Source organism: Pelodiscus sinensis, chromosome 7, assembly GCF_052426305.1.
Source record: "Pelodiscus sinensis isolate ZL-2025 chromosome 7, ASM5242630v1, whole genome shotgun sequence".
NCBI classification, from domain to species: domain Eukaryota; kingdom Metazoa; phylum Chordata; order Testudines; family Trionychidae; genus Pelodiscus; species Pelodiscus sinensis.
In genome coordinates this window covers 65941867-65962524 of record NC_143058.1, presented here as the reverse complement: position 1 = coordinate 65962524, position 20658 = coordinate 65941867, and the positions used below count along the sequence as shown (strand labels likewise).

General features: G+C 42.2%; 1 protein-coding gene across 7 annotated transcripts in view; it reads right to left on the bottom strand.

Moving 5' to 3' along the window:
* The window catches only part of HDAC4 (histone deacetylase 4), a 228843-nt gene that overhangs the window by 67829 nt on the left and 140356 nt on the right, over positions 1-20658 (bottom strand). For all 7 annotated transcript variants that reach the window (XM_075934078.2, XM_075934081.2, XM_089779975.1 and 4 more), the window contains 3 exons: positions 17225-17346; positions 9334-9465; positions 3540-3652 (listed from right to left, as the gene is read on the bottom strand). In XM_075934078.2, the coding sequence (XP_075790193.1) occupies positions 3540-3652; positions 9334-9465; positions 17225-17346 (367 nt within the window). The remainder of the gene's footprint in view (positions 1-3539; positions 3653-9333; positions 9466-17224; positions 17347-20658) is intronic.

Genomic DNA, 20658 nt, shown 5'->3' with positions numbered 1-20658 from the left:
CTTGCCTTCCCTACCATTCTGGGACATGATACGGTAGTCAAGTAATCGAGTTCTCACATCTGCGCAAGCAAAGTTCCATTTGCCAAGGGAGGGTCTTTCTATTCCTGAAGTCTCGTTTGCAATCTTGTCAATCACAATGATTAAAACCAGTCGAAGATCAGTTCAGTCACAAAGGTCGCCTGATTGCTAATTTCTCTGTAGTTGTGGAATATTGCTACCACCCCACCCCCCCAAGACAAAATTCTAAAGAGCTTGTGGGGGGGGGGGGGCTGTTTCCACCAACTTATTTGTCAGGATGATTTTGAACATTTCTGAGCTATTTAGCTTTAAAGCGTAAACATAATGTTACTGCACCACATGCTGAAAATAAGGTATGCACTGTAAGTGAGGTACTGACATCATTTCCTGACTATTACAGGGGACAGATCTTAGAAGAATAACAAAACTACATCAATTTACACTTTAAACAGTCAAATCCCCATTTAGTTGTGCCTCAAATAGTCTCGGGGGTTTATTTGTATTAAGCACAACGGAATGAAAAACAACAGCTTGAAGCTAATTGCATACACAAAATTACAATTCCATTACCATCATCTTAAATATACTGAATCTCTCTCTCAATTGTACATAAATGCTCTGAAAATACAGAGAAGAGCACAGAGTCAGTGCCTATAATTTTTGTCCAATCAGGCAACACTTTTTGTAGCTAAATATGAAATAAAATGCCAGTAAATGTCAAATAGCCTTGCACAGGGGGAACAACAGTGCTAAATTTAACACTATTTAACAAATAAACGCTATTTACTCACGGTGTATAGAATGGAGTTGTTTGCTTTCTACACTTGAGGCAATTATTTTAATTTAAATAATATAAAAATGCTCCGTTTTCCCATTTGATACGGGTCAAAAGGTGAATCTTCCACCAACCAATGTGCAAACAGACACATTTCTCATTTAAAAACACACACTCGGGTAAATGTGAAACTATCACAATGGGTCAAGTATCAGAGGGGTAGCCGTGTTAGTCTGAATCTGCTAGTTAGTCTATAAGGTGCCACAGGACTCCTCGTCGCTATCACAATGGGGAAGACTAATCGCTCAGAAATTGTTGATTATTTACTATACACAAAGTGAAAACAGGTCTGATTTATCAGAGATAGTCTGTCATTGCTGTGAGCATATATTAGCCTTTTATAAGACACATGGAAGCAAGCAGTAATCTGGTAATGTTATTTCCTGATGTATACAGCAAGCTTCATTTGAATGGAAATATCTGCATCTAAAATGCTATTTTAATTAACTGCATCTGGACAGACCCCGGACAAATGCATGCAGAAATGTTTGGAGGAATGGTTCAGCTGTCATCGTGAAATATAAAATGCTTGTAGAAAAGAATGAGTAATGAAGGGCATAACCAATTTTTGGTAGATGTGAATGTTGAGGATAGGGAAGATTTAACTAATAGAATAAATTCTTTAAGATCTGTTGACTGCAACAATTAATGCACTAGGTTATGAGAAATTATTTACCATCCATTAGTGGGTTGTGAGCTTTCATGTGGACCATGGCCTCAAAAATCTAGTAGGCTGAATGTCCACATGTTATCTACATCTAACACCAGTACAGCAGCAGAGCATTCAGACTATGTTCTTGGTGTCTTCCATAAAATCATGGATCAGGTGAGAAAATGATGGGTGCAATTTTCAGAGCAACAGAAGAAAAATGTTAACTGTTCATGTTTAACGTATGAATTATGCATAAGCAAGGTCATACTGGGTGAGACCAAAGGTCCATCCAGCCCAGTGTCCTGTCCGCCAACAGTGGCCAATACCAGATGTCCCAGAGTGAGGGATCACAACAGGTAATCCTCACATGATCCCACCCCTGTCACCCACCTCCAGAGAAACAGAAGCTGGGGACGCCATTCCTACCCAGCCTGGCTAATAGCCATTGATGGACCTAACCTCCATGAATCTATCGAGCTCTTTTTTGAACCTTGTTAAACTTCTAGCCTTCACCACATCCTCTGGCAAGGAGTTCCACAGGTTGACTGTGCATTGGGTGAAGAAAAACTTCCTTTTGTTTTAAACCTGCTGCCCCTTTCATTTCATTTGGTGACCCTTAGTTCTTATATTGTGGGAATAGGTAAACAATTTTTCCTTATTGACTTTTTCCACACCCGTCATGATTTTATAGACCTCTATCCTATCCCCCATTAGTCTCCTCTTTTCTAAGCTGAAAAGTCCAAGTCTTTTTAATCTCTCTTCATATGGGACCCTTTCCAAACCCCTCATCATTTTTGTTGCCCTTGTATCTTTTGTTGCTAATGTATCTTTTTGAGATGAGGCAATCACATCTGTATGCACTATTCAAGCTGTGGGCGTACCATGGTTTTATATAGAGGCAATAAGAGATTCTCAGTCTTATTCTCTATCCTGTTTTTAATGGCTCCTAACATTCTCTTTGCTTTTTTAACACAGTATTGGAAATGCGAGCAAAGCCAAAATCCGTACACACCTAGAAAGTTCAAATAGCCTGGGTTTATGCTTCAGAATGCACCTTTGCACGCTCCAAAATTACAAGGTGGAGGACAGCATGATTAAACCAACATTCTGCTTTGACAGCAAAGTTTAAAAACATAAACGCATGCATAATAGCCAATGGAAACAGCCAACGTGAAGCAATGCAGTACAAGCGCCAGCGGCAAGGTCTGGGTGATTACACATGTGGAAGTTGTAGATGACGGAGCCATACTGATAGATTCAATAATATTCACGCAGGAATTGCCAGACTAGATCAGACCCTGCTCTAGTCTAGTAGCCTGTCCCTGACAAGGGCCTACATCAAATGTCCGAGAGGATGGCGTAAGCACCCTGCAGTTTGTGGGGTTCTCTGGTAACTACAATCCGTTATGGGACGATGCAATTTGGAAGCAATGGTTAACAAAAACAAAGATGAGAGGAAGCTAAAATTTGGTGGCAAATGTCAACATGCAACAGTCTGCCTGTTAGTTCTGAGCAGGGGAGAAGAAACTTAAACCAGGTTGTATTTATTCCCTGAATCAAGTGACATTATTGCACATTATAAAGCATGAATATAAATATCCAGCATTTCAAAATACTTCAGAGGGTTGGCAGCCTTTAGTTGAGCAAGGAAACCTCTTCGAGATTTCCCCCGCCCCCCACCTTCTCTTTCCTTCTTTTATCTATCAATCCATATTATAGCTACAGGGGGATATTAATGAGCAAGCTCAGACTACGCAAAATGTTTCATCTGAAGTGGGTTGTATCCACAAAAGCTCATGGTGCCATCTACATGTTTTGTTAGTCTCTAAGGTGCTGCACTGTTTTTTTAAGTTTTTCCAGTTACAGACTAACTCAGCTACCCCGGTGAAACTTTCAGACTACACAAGTTATGTACACAGCACATTCAAATCTTCACTGGTTAAGGAGCGGCCATCCAAATGCAGGGTTAGCTGAAAACTTTCCACAAGTTCATTGGGAGCACAAATATTAAAAAGGTAAAAAGCAGCTCTCTACCTCTGCCTGAATGCTCGTGACTGATCCTGTAATTCCATTCTCAGCACTTATGTTGTTAGAGCTGTTGTTTGGTGAGCTGGGACCAGATCCAGGAGCACTGTTGCAGGCAGAGTCTAAAATACATTCAAAAACAACCATTAGACAATACAAAACACTCTCTGCAATGCTATTTGGAGAGACCTATTGGGGAAAACAGAAGCCTCGCAGATATAAAAAACATTTCTGTGTTGGTATCAACAAAGATGTACCTGCAAACAGCCCAGCTGCATACTTACATTGCTAACTTTTTGTACAGGGGTCAGTAACTTTCGATTTGATATCTCACACACACACGAGCAAGCCAAGTCAGTCTGTGTCAAACTGTTACACTACAGTTCTATTGTAGTCTCCTCCAATCCATTTCAGCCTTTAATCTGAATCATGCTCTTGGTCTTGCACAATTCAGTAACTTTCTGAGCTCAGACGTTTTCCCACGCCCTCTTCTTGGGTACCTGAATTCATTCGCGTTTTAACTTTCATTACTCACCTTTGACAGTTACTTCACACCGCATCTCCCCCCCCCCCCACCTTTTACAAATCGTGCCCCAATGAACGCTTCCTTGAGTTTTTGTATTTGTTCAGTGCCAACATTGTGCTCTGGTCTGAAAGACTCTCTTCCCTGGAGGGACGCCATCTACCAAGTGGTAGTTTCAGCAGCACACAGGGGGCACACCTCTGGGCTTCCGAGCGAGGCACAGAGGGTGAAGTCTGGCTTCCAAGCTATCAGAACGAAGTACCCTGAGAAGCAGGTTTTGCTTCAGGACTTTTCCATTTCATTAGAGTTCTGTGTGCACTCAGTGGTATTTACAGTAGCCTCTATCTAAGCTTACAGCTTATCAGACCCTGTTAACAGTCTCACTCCAGGGTTCAGCAGAGTTCTGACAGTGATGTAATTAGATCCCACATTATGAACATGTCACCATTTTTACAAAAGATGCAGCATGTAGAACTACAACAGTCCCGATAATTGAAGCATGTTTAAGACAGGAATGCAATGATCTTCCCTTTTTAAAGTTTTCTCTTGCTAACTTGCAAATTAGAAATGTTTCTTTGGCATGAATGCTCTACGCATGGTACCAGCTAGCAATGTAAAGGGGTTACATTGCGCACAAGGGTTTTTCTTGCACAAGAAGGGGCAGTATAGGCGCAAGAGCCTCTTCTGCAAAAATGGCTGCTCATTAGGTATGCAAATGAGGCTCAACAATATTCCACACTTAGCCTCATTTGCATATTTCTGGCGCAACAACCCGCCAGTGTAGACATAGCCTAGGGGTGACAAATTGAGTATTGACTAGCCTAAGCTGGGCTAAAAGGCAAGACGTGGTCGAGAGGGGGCAAGCAAGTCATTTATTCAAATAAATAAGCCAAACTATTGCCCAAGATGGGTATCATCCAGGAGTCCATTTTTGGGGAATGGAAGGGGCAGACGGAAGAACTCACAGCCAGTCCATATCAAGGCTTTTCCTTCCCACATGAAGGGAGGGAGGGAGGCACCCTCCATGGAGATAATGGTCCAAAGTCTCTCTGGGCCACTCACGGGGAATTCTAGCCTGCTGTGGCCACTCGCTAAGTATTGATTGAACTCTTCTCCCCTCTCTTGCCAGCAGGGCTCGGGCCAGGCCTGCACACCTCACATTCTCATATTCTAGGGTGGGTCTTCCCTCAGTCAGGGCAAATGCCTGAGGCCGTCCTCAGCCGCTTGACAGGAGTATTCCTTCCTAGCAACCTGTGGCTGCTTTCTTTGACAAGGGATGACAGGACAGGACAGCGTTAAAACCCTGTCTCCAGGATAGCCCATTAACCCTTCCTGCGCTGGTCCAGCGTGGTGTGTGCACCAACCCAAACACCACAGCCATGAGGATTTTGTACTAAAAATAAAGCGCCCTAATTCCATTGCTGCAAGCCCTCAGTGTATGAAACTTCACAGACGTTCTCAGCGTGTTCTTAACACCCCTACTTGCAGGGAAGTGAGACATCCAACCCCGAGTCCCTACACGGCTACAGTCCCAGCTCCAGAGCAGCACTGAACACGAGGGGATTTCACTGCCACCACAAAACGCCTCTGGGGTACAGAGGTGGCCCATAGGAGCCTCTCTGCTTTTGCCCATAAAAAGAGAAACACCCGAAAACGGAGTGATCTCAGAAGTATGTTAGGCAGAATTCCGTTTATTAATTTTACCACTCCAACAAACAACATAGATGTTCATTTTGAGGGTTTTTTAATCCATGTATGTTTGCATAGTGGAAGGGAATTATTTTTTTTTGGGGGGGGGGGGGGAGACGAAATCAACTATAATTGACAGACTGATTCAAAAAGCTAAAATTTTATACCTGTTAAAAAACACAAATTGTCAGCATCACACATCAGAAAATGCAAAGTAATCACCCTTCAAATCAAAACACTAGTAAGTTCTCCAGCAGCATTTTTCATACTTGGGCTAAATGTAAATCTTCACTGTCATCACTAGAAGTATTTTTTGTCAGTTTGTGGCTGCCCAGGGAAATCCATGTTTACCAACATTTACCAATAGCTATCTAAGCTTTCCAAGGCTACATCGCAGGCAGAAATCACTGCAGCCTTGTGTCAGCCATTCCAAATCTGGGAACACAGGGTTTGGCTGATCCCAGTATGGTTTTCTACTGCCTAGGACATAATGACCTGATGCAATCTAGAACATTGCACTGGGTTGCCTAGTGAAAATGCAGCCAGGTGTTATAACTTTGAGGGCATGAAACTATTTTTGTCTTAGTTATTTAACCTGGTTAGTGGAGTAACTCAGCACATATTAGGGTGGGAGTAGAGTTAATAAATAGACTTGACTGTCCTCTGAAAGCAAGAGAATGTGAGGATTAAGTAATCTAAAACTGAGAAAACTGCCTGCCTAATAATGAACAGACTTCACCTATTCAAAAGGATGTTCTTTCTATAAATCAGATGCTAATCTGATTGTTCCAAGCCCCGTGCATTTCATCTATGTGACTGTAGGCTCCAGTGAATTGACATCAGCTGCTACCACGTCCCAGCCATGGAAACTATGGAACAGTGTCTCAAAATCAGCAACCAGCTTCTCCACACCCTCCTAACACCACAGGTTGACCCTTTCTTGTCCAGCACTCTCTGGTCCAGCAGGATTTTAGTTGGCTAGATGGCCACTTATAGGTGTGGCCAAATCTCCTGCAGTCTCAAAGTTTGTTTACCGCCACCAGTCCTGGCTCTCAGTGTTCTGGGCTGAGAGTTAGAGGACATGTAGGGGTAAGTTACAGCTAACAGCACAGTGAGCAGGGGCAGTGTTGGTAATGCTGCTAGACAATACTGACTTCTTGTGGGGTCCAGCAAATTCTGATTTGGAACTGGTCAGATCCCAAGGGTGCTGGACTAGAAAGGCTCAGCTTGTACTAGGAATTCTCAAATCATGCTTCCCAAGACAGTAGTAAAGAGCATGAAGCCAACTACAGGACTACTTGAGATTGCATACATCTGTGAGTATGAGCAATGAATACACTGTGCAAATGGGAGAAGCTATTTCCCCTGCCCAAATTCTTGTTCTGGAATTGTAACTAGCCACTGGTACTCAGCACTCTTCCTTCCTATATGGAGTTAACCTCTAAGCAACATGGAATTCATTTCCTCACTGGACTTGCCCAGAATAGCCGTGTATTTTCTATTCCACTGCAAAGAGATGAGAATGATGCCATGACCGAGCTGCATGCTCATTTAGTTCCCGGGTCACACTGGCAGCTGAGAAAAGCGCTTTCACAGCGATTGCAGAAGAGTTAGAGAAGAAATTGAAAGACTTTTTAAAATTCTGCTCAAGGATGTGGATCTTCCTTAATTAGAACCCCCATGCCCCACCTCACCCCCAGCTGACAGGCATGCCAGCAAGTAGCACACTGAAGCAGAAAACCTCTTCCTTTTCGACCAACTGCACACTGTGCTTTGAAATACAATTCCTCTCGGAGGCTGAGGCGCCTCTGTAGCACCGCAGACCATGCTGCTTTATTCATGAATGCAAAGCAGCCTTCATACCTGCAGAACATGATTTTGGAAATGACAGGCGATTCTGCATAACAGCAGCCTCGTGACTTCCTTGTGCCTTGCCTCCTGCTGCCAGGGTTGGTTTCTTTCCCTGTCCGATTAAGCAGCATTTTGAGCTAAGATGACCCAATTAACCTGAAGTCTCACTACCACCTTTCAACATTGTCCACAGTGGGCACCCAGGGATTCTCGTGAGAACCTAGCCATTTTAGAAAGAAGATTTTGGTTGGATAGAACACACATGCATTTTTGTAAGTAACATGCCAGTAGCTACGATTTATTGGATTCCACAAGCATTACCCAACAAAAGAAAAACACATGGCACTCAGTTTATCTTTGCAATAACATTCAAACTTTGATTTCATTTAGGGACATTTCCAATGGATTAAAATTACAATTCTTCCCTGGCTAGGGAAAATGTCATTTTCATCTTAATATGGGCAGTCCACATGTATCCAGAGTCTGAACTGCTAACTGTAATGACCAAAAGAAAATGTTCATTCTTTTCATTTGAATTAGTCCAGTAACAGCCCACGCAACAGAGCGGAAGCAGAAATCTAGTCTTTCCTGTGGATCAACAGCCTTTTTTTAAACTTAGTTGCAGACATAACATCTGTAGACACCCAGCAAAGACAGGTGTGCGCAGGTATTACCAAAGGCACCATTTGAAAACACTGAGGTTGAACAAGAACATAAGAATGGCCACACTGGGTCAGACCAAAGACCCATCTAGCTCAATGTCCTGTCGGCCGACAGTGGCCAATGCCAGGTGCCCCAGAGAGTGAACAGAACAGGGAATCCTCACGTGATCCCTTCCATCATCCATCCACAAGTGTTAAAAGACCTGTAATTTAGTCAGTAGAACCTTTTCACAGGCCGTAGCATGAGGAGGAAAGCGATAAGCTTGCCTCTCGGCTCTGTGGTGGAGTTTGTACAGCAGCTGATTAGAAAAAGCATCTCCTGACTTGTAAACCAAGAGCATCTGGTGAGGAGAATGCACGTGTGAAACCCATGACACCATTTCTACTGAGTCACTTCTGAGACCAGAGCTGAATTTTAAGCTGCATGAACTACAACACTAGGGAGGCTGAGAAAAGCAAACACACTGGTTGTCTACATGTACTTACACATGGCACTCTAAGTTGAATATTAAATATTATATGAATATTAAATTTCATGGTAATCTAAAGATTTACCTAGTTTACCTCCTAACGTGAAATTTATCCAAAAAAAGAAATGGAAATTACTTTTCACAGAAGATTGGAAACAGGTAGCTTGAGTACAAATTGCGTATGGTAAAACCCACATGTTCTGACATTGTTTGGGGAAAAATGGAGATCTATACCCAGAAAGAACATGGCATCAAGGGCATTTTGTGTTGGAGTGGTGCCATTACGCATTATGCTTAGCAACTAGATCCATGAGCATTAGCAGAGATGCCTTTGAAAGGTTTCATGTGCTATTTCCCAACCACCTGTAATTTCTACCATCTTGAAATACTACACTGGCACCATCTGTATCTCCTTAACACCAGCTTAAAAACTAGAGCTTGAAACCAAGCCTGTGACATTGGAAATGAGCCCTTCACTGATGAACGTCCAAGGACAAGAAGGGGAAGGTGCCAAAGGGAATCCAGAGATGGCAAAACAGATTTTAAAGATGGAAGCCTTATACTGAATGCTGCAAGAGGCACGGCTTTCCACTGTTTACCCACCGTACCTGTGACATCCAGGGGACGCTTCTTAAGAGCAGTAACCACAGGGCCATCTTTCCTGCGTAACAGGGGGCTGCTCCGCCTTTCAGCAACTTTCTGCTTTAATCTGGATCGTAACTTCAGATTAGGTTCAGACGCTGTACAAAGAAAGGAAAGTCATCACTGCGTGTAGAGTGCTATTTAATATCTTACTCATTTTCTGCTACATTTATTGGCTAATTTACAATGAAGTAAATCACAGCCATGCAAAGACAATTAGTCATAGGATGTTAACTTCTGGAATAAAGAATTAGCAGTATAATGCAATATTCCAACAGGTGCCACCTCAACAGTTCTGTTAGAACACTGAGGATCAGGATTAATAACGCTTTGGATAAAAACAAATCTTACAATGTTTAACCTATGGCCTCAAGACAGGGGTTTGCAGGATGACTTCTTGACAAGTCCATGAGGTTTAATCCGAAGCAAGACAGTCACCTGACACCCCTTCACTGCTCACCACACAAGTAGGCAAGTTAATAAAAGAATCAGTGGGCCTCTATAGCAGATAACAAAAGAACACTGGTCTTCATTTCCCAAGCCTAGTTTGAGGACTGTTGTACAACTAAAAACAACAAGGAGTCCTGTGGCACCTTAGACACTAAGGCCTTGTTTACACTGGCATGTTTTGTCACCAAAAACTGCCAGCGTGCCCAAGCGTCAACAATGTAAAACTTCCTCAACTGACTTCAAGTTAGATTTACAAACTGATTTTGATCAACGCCTGGCTAAGAATTATTTTCCTCAGATTTGTCTTTGACCACTAGAAAGAGTGTAGAAGACAAACACAATGTTTTACTTGTGGCAAGTACACAAAGCAGAAGTTCACAGCTTCATGACCAAATGCTTAGAAAGTTCTCATCCAAATTGTTCTCTGATGAAATGTTAGAAAAGGGGCTTTTCATGAATATACCATGGACAGAGAAAAACTTGTCTACCTAAATTTGCTTTAAAAAAATATAAAGGAGGTACTTTAAAAGCATCAGATGTTTAAAATTCCATTTTAAATTTATTAGTGAAGGGCAAAATCATGTGATATTCTATTTACATAAAGCAAGTGGAATGAATATAAATCTGCTGCTTGCCAGAAGGACAACATTAAAGAAGCAGCTATTTAAATTTAAGTTGCATTTTCTTCAGTGTCACTGCAGAAAAAAAACCCCAGCTCTGCTTTAAAGGGAAGGACCTGATATTAGTTTAAGAGTACAGACAGACACGAGAATGTTCAGCCTTATGAGAAAGTATTTCTTCTTTAAGGTAGATAATTTACTCTTCCAGCAAATTTACATTTTAAATACATTAATTGATTAGACGCATGGGTCAGTACTTTATAGGAAAGCCATGTTTCATATAGATGTCGTTCTATACATGGTGGATATATGTGGAGTACCGACATACGCATGCAATGTAGGCACATTTGACAGCTGGTTAAAGCATCTGTCTTCTGAAAGACATACGACAACAAAAATTCTATTAAAAGGAGGACAGCATTCATACTGGAGTTATTTCCTGCATGGTACTTATCTGAATTCTGTTTTGTATTGGGAATATATTAATTACTACATGCTAAAGGTATGTAATGAAGAAATAGTCCAACTAAGAAACTTCTTTAAAATGGAAAAAAGATCAGGGTCTCTCAACTTAGCTAATATTACAAATGTTGCTGCGACAGGTCTTAATTGCAACAGGAAACCTTCCCTCTAATAAGAATTTCCATGTGAATGAGCATGAGGACCACAAGCTTTAACATATATCTCAAGGAGGATCGGAGCCACCCAAAGGAAACACACTGGAAGTTCAGACAAATGGATTGTGTGTCCCCTTTGTGGCATGGCTACAGGTCTGGGACCTGTGGAGGATGCAAGGGGTGACAGTTGGGAAGGAGAGGTTGTCGCGCCTCTCTCCTGAGGAGCAAGCTGCTCCGGGAGGGAGAAGGTGGCTTCTGCCACTCCAAAGGCTTCTGGAATGGACAGCACCACGAGGTGCTGTGTGCTTCTATCACGCAGTGGAGGAGGCGGCAGATGGAGGGAGTGGACTAGCTGCCAGTTGGCCATGCTCTTGTCAAAGCGAGATGGTTGCAACTGCTCTTGACTCAACTTCTCCCTTATGCTTGTCGTATGGATGCCTGAGCGTACCCCATCCCGTGTGCTCTCTGGCGGCCTCTTTGCTGGTGCAGGTGACGTGGACTGATGCCAGAGAGGTATTTCCTGTCGATGCTGAGTACTCAGTACCAAGTACAAATGCTCCAGCTGCGAGGCTGGTGCAAGTACTGACACCATGAGGAGCGTGTAGAGTCTAATGTCTCTCAGTCTGGGTCTTGAGAGTAGGAGGAGGAGGAGTTCTTGAGCAAGGGTACTCAGATGGGCAGACAGATGCACATTTCTAAAATATATAGTTCGGAAATATATGCGCTAAGGATGTAAGCAACTAGTCAACTACCGGATAAGCCTTGGGTTATAGGGTAGTCAAGTCACTATTCCACTAGTTGTTCCCTGCCCTCCTCTATATCTGAGGCAGCAGGGGGGGGAGGGGAAGGAGTTGGTGCTGGGGGGAGCCGGCTTAAAAGCCAGATCCCCAAGCACCATCTCCGAGGGGGAAGGAGGGGAGCGAACAGGGAAAGCAGAGACGGAAACAGCTCAAGCAGGGACTGGAGCAGTCCCTGCTTGCATGGGGTCCCTAGTGCTGCACCTCTGCCTTTGAAATGTACAAGAGCTGCCCGTGGCTCTTGTACATTTCAAAGGCAGAGGCGCAGTGGGATAGCGAACTAATCGAGTAGTCGATGGAAATTCCATCAACTACTCAATTAGCTGATTAATTGAAATTGAACATCCCGAATATGCAAAAAGCTATTCTCTCCCCACTATAGGCAATGCTCAGGATAATAGGTCAACGACTACCTTTCCTTGAAAGAGTATACCTGAGAAGTCACGTGTGGATATGTGGTACAAAGCAAGCAATGCAGCAGAACCAAAACTTGGACTGCATCAGCAGGCAATACAACGTGGGTGGGAAAACAAAGATTCTCTCCAACGTGAGTGACACTACGTCGTACCAAACTCAAAGACTCCTGCTAAATTGTACTCCTACACAGCGTTGAGCTTTCAGCCTACTCTATTTTCCTGTAAACAATCTTTGTCATAAAACAAGCCACTGCACGCATCCAAAGGATCAGAATCAGTTCAAAAAGTGATTGTGTTTCTTGCACATGCAATGTTTTAATGCACAACAGAATGGAACATCCCTAATGCATGGTTTGCAAACCGATTCTACCAGCTAAGCAGTAGAATACCATCCTACCTAGGGATTTGCAACATCACAGGAAAATGTTTTTTGACTCTGTAGCCTTCTGAGCATGTTCTCCTCCTGATCACCCTCTCAGGCTCCTGCCTGATGTGTGGAGGCACAAAAGGAGGAGGAGGTAGCTGCTCTACCACAATTATGCCTTTTCTTGTCTGGTGAGATGCTAAACGTTCTCAGCTCCTATAGAAGGCAATGGAAGTTCAGGACAAAATACCTGACAGCAGGTGGTCAGTACCTAGCAGGCTAGACGATCCAAAAAGGGGAGGGGGGGGGCTTTTCAGGTATACTGAGCAGTGCCACTGTTTATCTTCCTCAGTCTCTCAAAGAAAAGACTGTGTGTCCATTTCAGAATTAAAGCAGGGCATTTCGAAGTATTCACACTTCTTAAAAGTCAAGGGACAACAAGAAAAGCAAAAGCAAAACATCTGGATATAGGAAAAATAATAAGTGGCAAAACAGACCCCTAATCTGGTAAATAAAATTTACATATTAAAAATTCAACAAATACATGAGTGTTCCGGACAAGCCCCAACAGGTGTTGGAGAGCTTATAAAAGATCAAACATCAGGTGTAGCAAAAACCAATAAGAGATTAGCTGCCTGTGGCCACTGTGAGACATCACTACAATAGACAACTATTGTTTTAGCTCAGTGCATGGCACCTTAGCAGCTATAGTACATTTAAAAGTGTCACTCGTTTTAGGAAAACATCACCCCTATTTTCTCAATGGCCATAAATGGGATATGCACACTCATACCCTCCTAAAGGAATCTAAGAGACTGGGAAAAAAGCGCTGCTATTAGAAGAACAGGACATAAGTACTTATAAACTGCATCTCTAAGGAGTCAGAGTAAAACAATTTCAAGCAGAAAGCAATGGCCAAGAAAGAGCAACAGATCAATCCAGCCCTACAAATTACATTAGAGCAGGACTGTGTGAGAGAGGCTATACTAATGATATGCTAATGGCATGATGTTGGCATTTACTGTTTCACAAACAATTTTGCGGGAAGTCTTCTTTATATATTGCCCAAGAGGTCATGATGCAGTTGAAGTCATTGAAAAGGGAGAAAAGTGACACTAAAAATAATCTACTGTGGTTAACTATTTAATCACTGAAGGACTTCATATCAAACTCTCTCAGCATTCAAGTCAAATTGCCAGCACTGAATATTGAACTTGGAATAAAAATCAAGCTGTGTTCTCTTAGCCTCTTCTGTCACTCAATCCATATCAAAGATAATGTTTGCATTCCAGCTCTTGTAATCCAAACCGCACTGTGGTCGATTTTGTATTTCAACTAGCCTGATTTCAACAAATTTCATAAAAGCTGAAAGGCATGATAGAGCAGTTCTAAGTTACAAATACAATTCAAAGCAGTGTTTTTATTGGTCCCCAAAGTCTGAAAGCACACCTGCTGAGCTTTAGATACTAATGAAGGTCTTTATTTAGGATGAACTCCAACTTTCCCTTCCCTTTGTTGATGTTGCACTTCCCCAAGAAACATAACATTCTGAGCATGTATGTTTTGTATCTCAGTACATCAGGGAGTTAAAGAAAAAAATCCAAATGTACTTACTGTTCTGGATTTCCAAAAAGAACCAATATCTGTGCTTTGAACGACAATGTGCTAGTGTAGTATCAATTACACCTCTAAAATAACTCACCGCAAATCAAATGATGCTGTTGCAGATTTAGTTTGTTAGGTTTTTATTTTGTTTTTTAACTAGAACTAGCCCTACAAGAGTATTAGAGCAGAGAGGTCAGGTGGCAGATGGAAGTCTTAAAGCAGACAGTTGGCAGAAAAAGAAGGTAGTGAGATGGGATAGCATTCTTACGGCAGATGGCGATAAAGTGAAAGACTTTTTTAGGACTAGAGGTAAGCTTACTTGAAGGCTGTGGAAAGGAACAAGCATCCATGGGACAGAAGTTGGAAGAACTGCCAAGTGAAGGGAAATGGCACAACAAATGGTGCCAGACCATGGGCAGCCAAGGAGACTAAGAAACAGAATTAGAGTTAACTGAACAACATGAGCTTTCCGGAGGCACTTCGCCACTGAGACCAGTAATGTGACATGATGGCAAGAGAGCAGTGCATATGATTGCTCCTTGACAGCAAACACCCCTCTTGCATTTGGATGAGCTAACATCAAGGATACTGTCCCACTTAACCTCTTGGGGAACCTAAGAACCCACAACAGGTCCTCGTCTTTATAATACCCCTGATTGGGGATGGTTTATTACAAAAATAGATCAAATCTGTAAAAAACTGATGGCCTATACTCTAGTCACCGATATAATGGTCACAGTGGAGTCTCCATCAATGAGAAATTTAAAATAAAGAGTGGATGGTTTTTTTAAAAAAAGATGTGCTACAGGACTTATTTTTGAGAAGTTTCTTGTTATACAGAAGGTCAAGCTAGATGATCACAATGGTATTTCTGCCCTGGGGATCTACGAATCTTATTCTAAATTGCTCTCATACTGACTAGCATGACTGATGCAAAAAATGATCAATCATGAAGTTCTCACATAGCTGACCATATAAGTCAAAGATTAAATATTTTCCACCAAGCCTAGTTGAAGTTGGACCCTATAGTGGGCACCTTTAAACTGCATGCCATTTTGAAATATTCTACCTGAAAGTCCATTAGAGAGATGAAGAATACTACTAGAAAAGTTAAAAATGTTTCTTCAATTATGAGAGATTCTAAGTACCCTCATTCAATGCAGATAAGGCATTTGACTGGGTGGCAGGGTCCAGTTTATACTCAAACGTGTTCTGAGTACGGACAAAGTGGAAAGTAGCTTTTTAAACAGATTTTGGGCATTATTCAGAAGATACAAGTATTTCATTGCTTACAAAAGCCTCCAAATTTGTCTTTTTTCAGCTCAAAAAGGGTAATAGCAAGTTGAGCTTTTTCCTCCCATTTGAAGTCTAATTCTCCCACTTGTGGTTGGGTTTAAGGTTGTTTCTCATGACTCCTCATGCTGATTGCTAATACTTATCTCTGTAAATTCGTATGCTTGTCAATACGGCATCATTTTTAACACAAAACTAGTAATATTAAAACAGATATCCGTTATAGCATTTTCTTTGGCCTTTCCCTCTTTCCATTTCATTTGTGACCAAACTTATTTGAAACTACGAAGTGAGAAACTTCTCAGCTGCACAAGATGACAACAGTTTATTTATGTTAGAGTAATATGCAAAAAATATAATGTAACTAGCTGGCAAAAACATGTTTCCTAAGTTCTGTGGTGCACAGAACAATAAGTGCCAAATAGAGTGACAGCTGTCATACTGATTATACATGATTTGCATTAAAATTCGATGCTCTAGTGCTTTACAAACGCAATTTAAATAGTTGAAAAAAGTGACTAAGAACACTGAGGGCAGAGACTATGTTAGATCCAGTAAGGTGTTAGAATATAATTGGACACGTCATCAATAAACTGTCTTTTTGTAGGCAACATTTCTGCAAGAAAAACAGTCTATAAGTTACAAGTCTCAATTTTTTTTGTAACCTTCCATATGTCATGAAAATGTTGCATTGAAAATACGAAGGATGAACGCCCATTTATCTTCACAGACACAATCTTTAAAGAAAGCCAAACTAAAGAAAAAACAGGACACAGACAGAATTTCCCAAAATTCACTATCAATGTTAGAGAAGCAGGAGAATCTGAGTTAAAGTCTTTCATAGCTGTAAAACAGGTACAGATTTATTGTACGATTGCCTTGGCTAGTTTTTACCTGTATCATTTAAATGTCAAGGTAGGTAGGTCTGCTCCTATTTTAAAATTTCATCCTATGGGCAAATACTAAAAGAAACTACATCCAATGAAGTGTGGTTCTGCTCTAAGAAATGACTGAAAAAATGGCAGCAGATATTTTAAAAAACAACACACTGTTGTGTGTGCTCAGCCTTTCCCAGCACAGCTGTTAGTGAGATTGAGGGGAACCCATTGGATGTATTTATTCAGAGAGTTATAGGCTGTTGTTAGAAGCCAAGGTTCCATGTTGGCTATAGGCATATTATGTGGCGTTGATGAGAGTAGCCAACCAAAACAGATATCTGCATAACATAGAGCTGAGAAATAACTGGCCCTTCAATCAAAGGGAACAGCATTGTTGAGAAACAACTGTACACAGGTATGAGCCAGTAACTTTACTGTAAATCCTCATGCATCGACTGGCAAAGATTATTACTGTTGGTAAAATATTCTACATGCAACAAAAGGGCCCTTAAATGAGTATTAAGAAGTATACATTTTTCTCATTCAGTGAAACATTTGTTGACTGAAAACAATTCAGTTTTAATTTCACTCTTGTGATGAGGACAACAAACCTTCAAAAGTCATGTAAATTAGGCTTCCCATGCTGGTTTTATATGGCTTAAATTTCAGCCTCGCCAAACTAAACACTACTCAAATTCTAACACTTTTCATTCATTCTACTATACCACAGAGGTGGGTTTTAAAAAGAAGGGGGAATACACATTTAAAAAACCACCCATATTTAGTACACAAGACAGAAAATACATCTTGGATGTACCTGTTTTTCTGAGTGGAAAGTCATCTTTGGAATCATACATCCCCAGGACAGGATGATTGTAGGTGCCAGATACTCCACTTTGAGGGGGAGAACTCTGGTCAAGAGAACTGTGCTGCGTTTTCCTGGAGTGGAAAGAATAGAAAAAGGAAACTTTATGTAAGTGGACTTAAATAAATAAATAGTCCCGGCTTATTTTAAAGGATCCTGTATGAACATTCACAGCAGAGACTGCACATGCATGACAATGAGAGTTAACCCTAGACTGTGTGGTCAGACAGAAAGAAGAGGTCACTCACCTCATGCAGGAACTGAAGTTCTTTGTGATGTGTCACTCTTTGGGTGCTCAATGTCAGGTGGACAGAGTGACTTTGCTCAAAATATTTTTGACAGCAGTGCACATTTGGCTTGGAAGTGTGTTCTACATATCCTCAGGCCCCGCAACCAGGCTATATGGTGCTGTGTGGGGAAACCGCCCTCAGTTTCTTCCCATACAAGAAACTCTGAAGCAGTGGTGGAAGGAGGGTAGCTAATGGAGCACCAACAGGGCACACATCTGGAAGAACTCCAGTAACTGTACAAGGTGAGTAATCTCTCCTCCTTCGAACAGAGTCCCTGGTGGTGCTCCATTTCAGGTGACTTCTGACATACCATTTTAAGAAGGTGGGAGTTTCAGAACAGAGTCCAGCACTGAGGAGAGAACTGTTATCAGACTACAGCATCCAACTTAGCAGAGTGAACCAAAGCATACTGGCTGGAAAAAGCATGCACCACAGACTACATTGTAGCTTTCAGTAGCTGGAACATCCTTGAGTAGGGCTATGGGTGTTGACTGTAATCTACCTGGAGCAGACTGTGCAGTCATTCATAGGGGAGGTTGAGCATTAGCCAAGCCATACCACGTAATAATACATCCACATCTACTTACACATTCTCTGCATGGAGACGGGGACCTAGAGCCTAGATCTATCTGCCATAGAAATAAAGTCCAAGGAACTTCCCAAATGCTCTGGTTCTATCCAAGTAAGGTACTAATGCCCTTTTAAACATCTAACGTATGGAAGATGGCCTCCTGTGTGGTTGTAGACTTCCTGTGCCGCTTAAAGAAAACTGGATGGTGAACAGATGGCAAGTAAACCTTGATGGAACTCCTACAGGCCTGACAACTTCAATTCCAACAACTCATCCATGACTGCAGAAAGACAACTGCATAATTGAAAGGTGACGGCTGTTACACCAATGAGGATTATGGACTCCACTTCCGAAGGCAAGTATGCCCTGTAGATTCCTTGCTGCTATTTAATAGCTCTTGTTCTATCTCTGATTAACAGGATGCTTCTACTCCCAAGAACCATTCAGGAATCATGTGAGAGTTGTGGAATTTTCAGACTGAGGAGACATGTTCTACCTGCATTCTGACACAGCAGTCAAGAATTGATCAGGGGCCTCTATCAAAGACAAGAGCAGAGTCTGAAGAGGTAAGGAAATCTAACTCATCTTGGCCAGGTTGCTGCAATCAAAGTGACCCTGGCCTGGTCTGTCTTGATCTTGCTGAGACCCTTTAAAAAACAATGGACACACGGACACACACACACCCTTGTAACAAGAAAGGTGTCTGGACTGAATCCTCCCTTGGAACAGAATATTCTGAACTTTGTGCTGGCTACAGAGGGCTATAGCCCAATTCCCATTTGCAATTTAGGGCAAACAGTCTGCTGAGGTAGTATGACACTGTTTTGTCTACCTGGGATGCAAGAAACTGCAATGGCTCTCTGGCTATGCCCCAGTTTCAAAGCATTATCACTTCAGTGCAGAGCAATGGGGAATGCACTCCTTCCTGACTACTTATACATACGCACAAGCAAGGTTGTCTGTCATGATCTTGAGTGACTTGTTTGTGTTTAGGAGAAGAAAGTGGCAATAAGACTTTTGTGACTGCCCTTAACTCCAGTCTTGCTCTTGCTTTTAACAAACACGTTAACCATCTCATGACTGTAGGAGAGTTCTGGGTTAATTGGATTCATGCACAAGCCTTGCAGGGATCCAGCCATCAAGTGACTGTTCTTGATCCCTTGACTGAGACACTGAGGGTGGCATCGAGAGTACTGCCATTCCTCAGAGACCAGTCTTATGATCATGGGCCTTGATGGTAGCCGTCGCTGGTACTAGGCTCGTTATCACCACAAATGGGCTTTCACTAGAGTCCTGTAATGCTTCACTATGTCCAAAATGCTCAGAGCCTCATCAGCAATCCTGGGGTGTGAGGTCTCTGGTGACTGAATCCTCTGAGGAGAAGTCTCCATTCCACTTTTCTAACCTACTTCCATAGTCTGAGTGGGACGTGCTCAGCACCATGGTAACGGTTACTGGGGCCTCGCTCATGCAGAATGTTGGGAGGCTGCAGTTTCCACACGGTCTTTGCCTCAGAAGCTTTTGGTGAGCATGATCTTGACACAGACAAGGCACTAACAGGGACTCTACTTCTGCACAGGAGGATTCTCTGTAGCTAGGTCCAAAGCTGGTTGTAAGGCTTGCTCTATCATGAACAATCTATACTTAATTCCCCTCTTTTTAAAGTATCTTCCCTTAAAAGAAGTGGAAATCTTGCATTCATTGGGGATATGGGAGCCTTCAAAGCAGTAAATACACGGAGTATGCCCATCACTGATGCAAACTGCTTGTTTATAGGGGGGAAACCCTTTTAAACTGGCATTCCAGTTTAAAGAAGTTGGACCTCCCCCCCCCCCCCATGAGAAAAACAACAAAAATATTTGAATGGGAGGGAGAGGGAAGAGGTGGGAGAAGAACAATAGTCCCAACAGCTATGAGTACTAAGTAGCCTACAAAACCACTGAAGAATTAACACTAACTCAAGAGAGAACAGACACCCTAATCAGGCTGGCTTTGGCCAGTCAGCAGACAGGACATTGGGTTGGATGGATCGCTGGTCTGACCCAGTGTGGCTGTTCTTATCCTATCATGTCACTATGGGTTAGAATTAAGATTTTTTTGAAAATGCCTTAATCGTGCATTTCCACACTTTAGTATGTTTGGATTTGTTTTCAGTTGAACCCGTAACTGACATGAACTCAACTTTCTTTCAAGCGTAATGGTTTTTTTAATTGGCAAATATTGGGTTTTTAAAGTTTCTGATATTGATACAAATATTGAAAAGAACGCATGAGTCTGCATGCCCCTCTGGAGCAGCACAAACCAGCCAGAGCGTATTTGGTCAGTTTTTCCCAGCTCCAGCGCTCTGCATTCACCTGCACACATACTGGTGCCTGCCCACCCGCCGCACACAAGCCTCCCCTTCAACCCTGCGCCCAACATTCTCCCTGTACGAGAACGAACGAACGAACGAACGTGCACACACACACACACACACACACACACACATTTTGAGAGAGAGCTCATGGTAAGTTGGTGGCATGCAA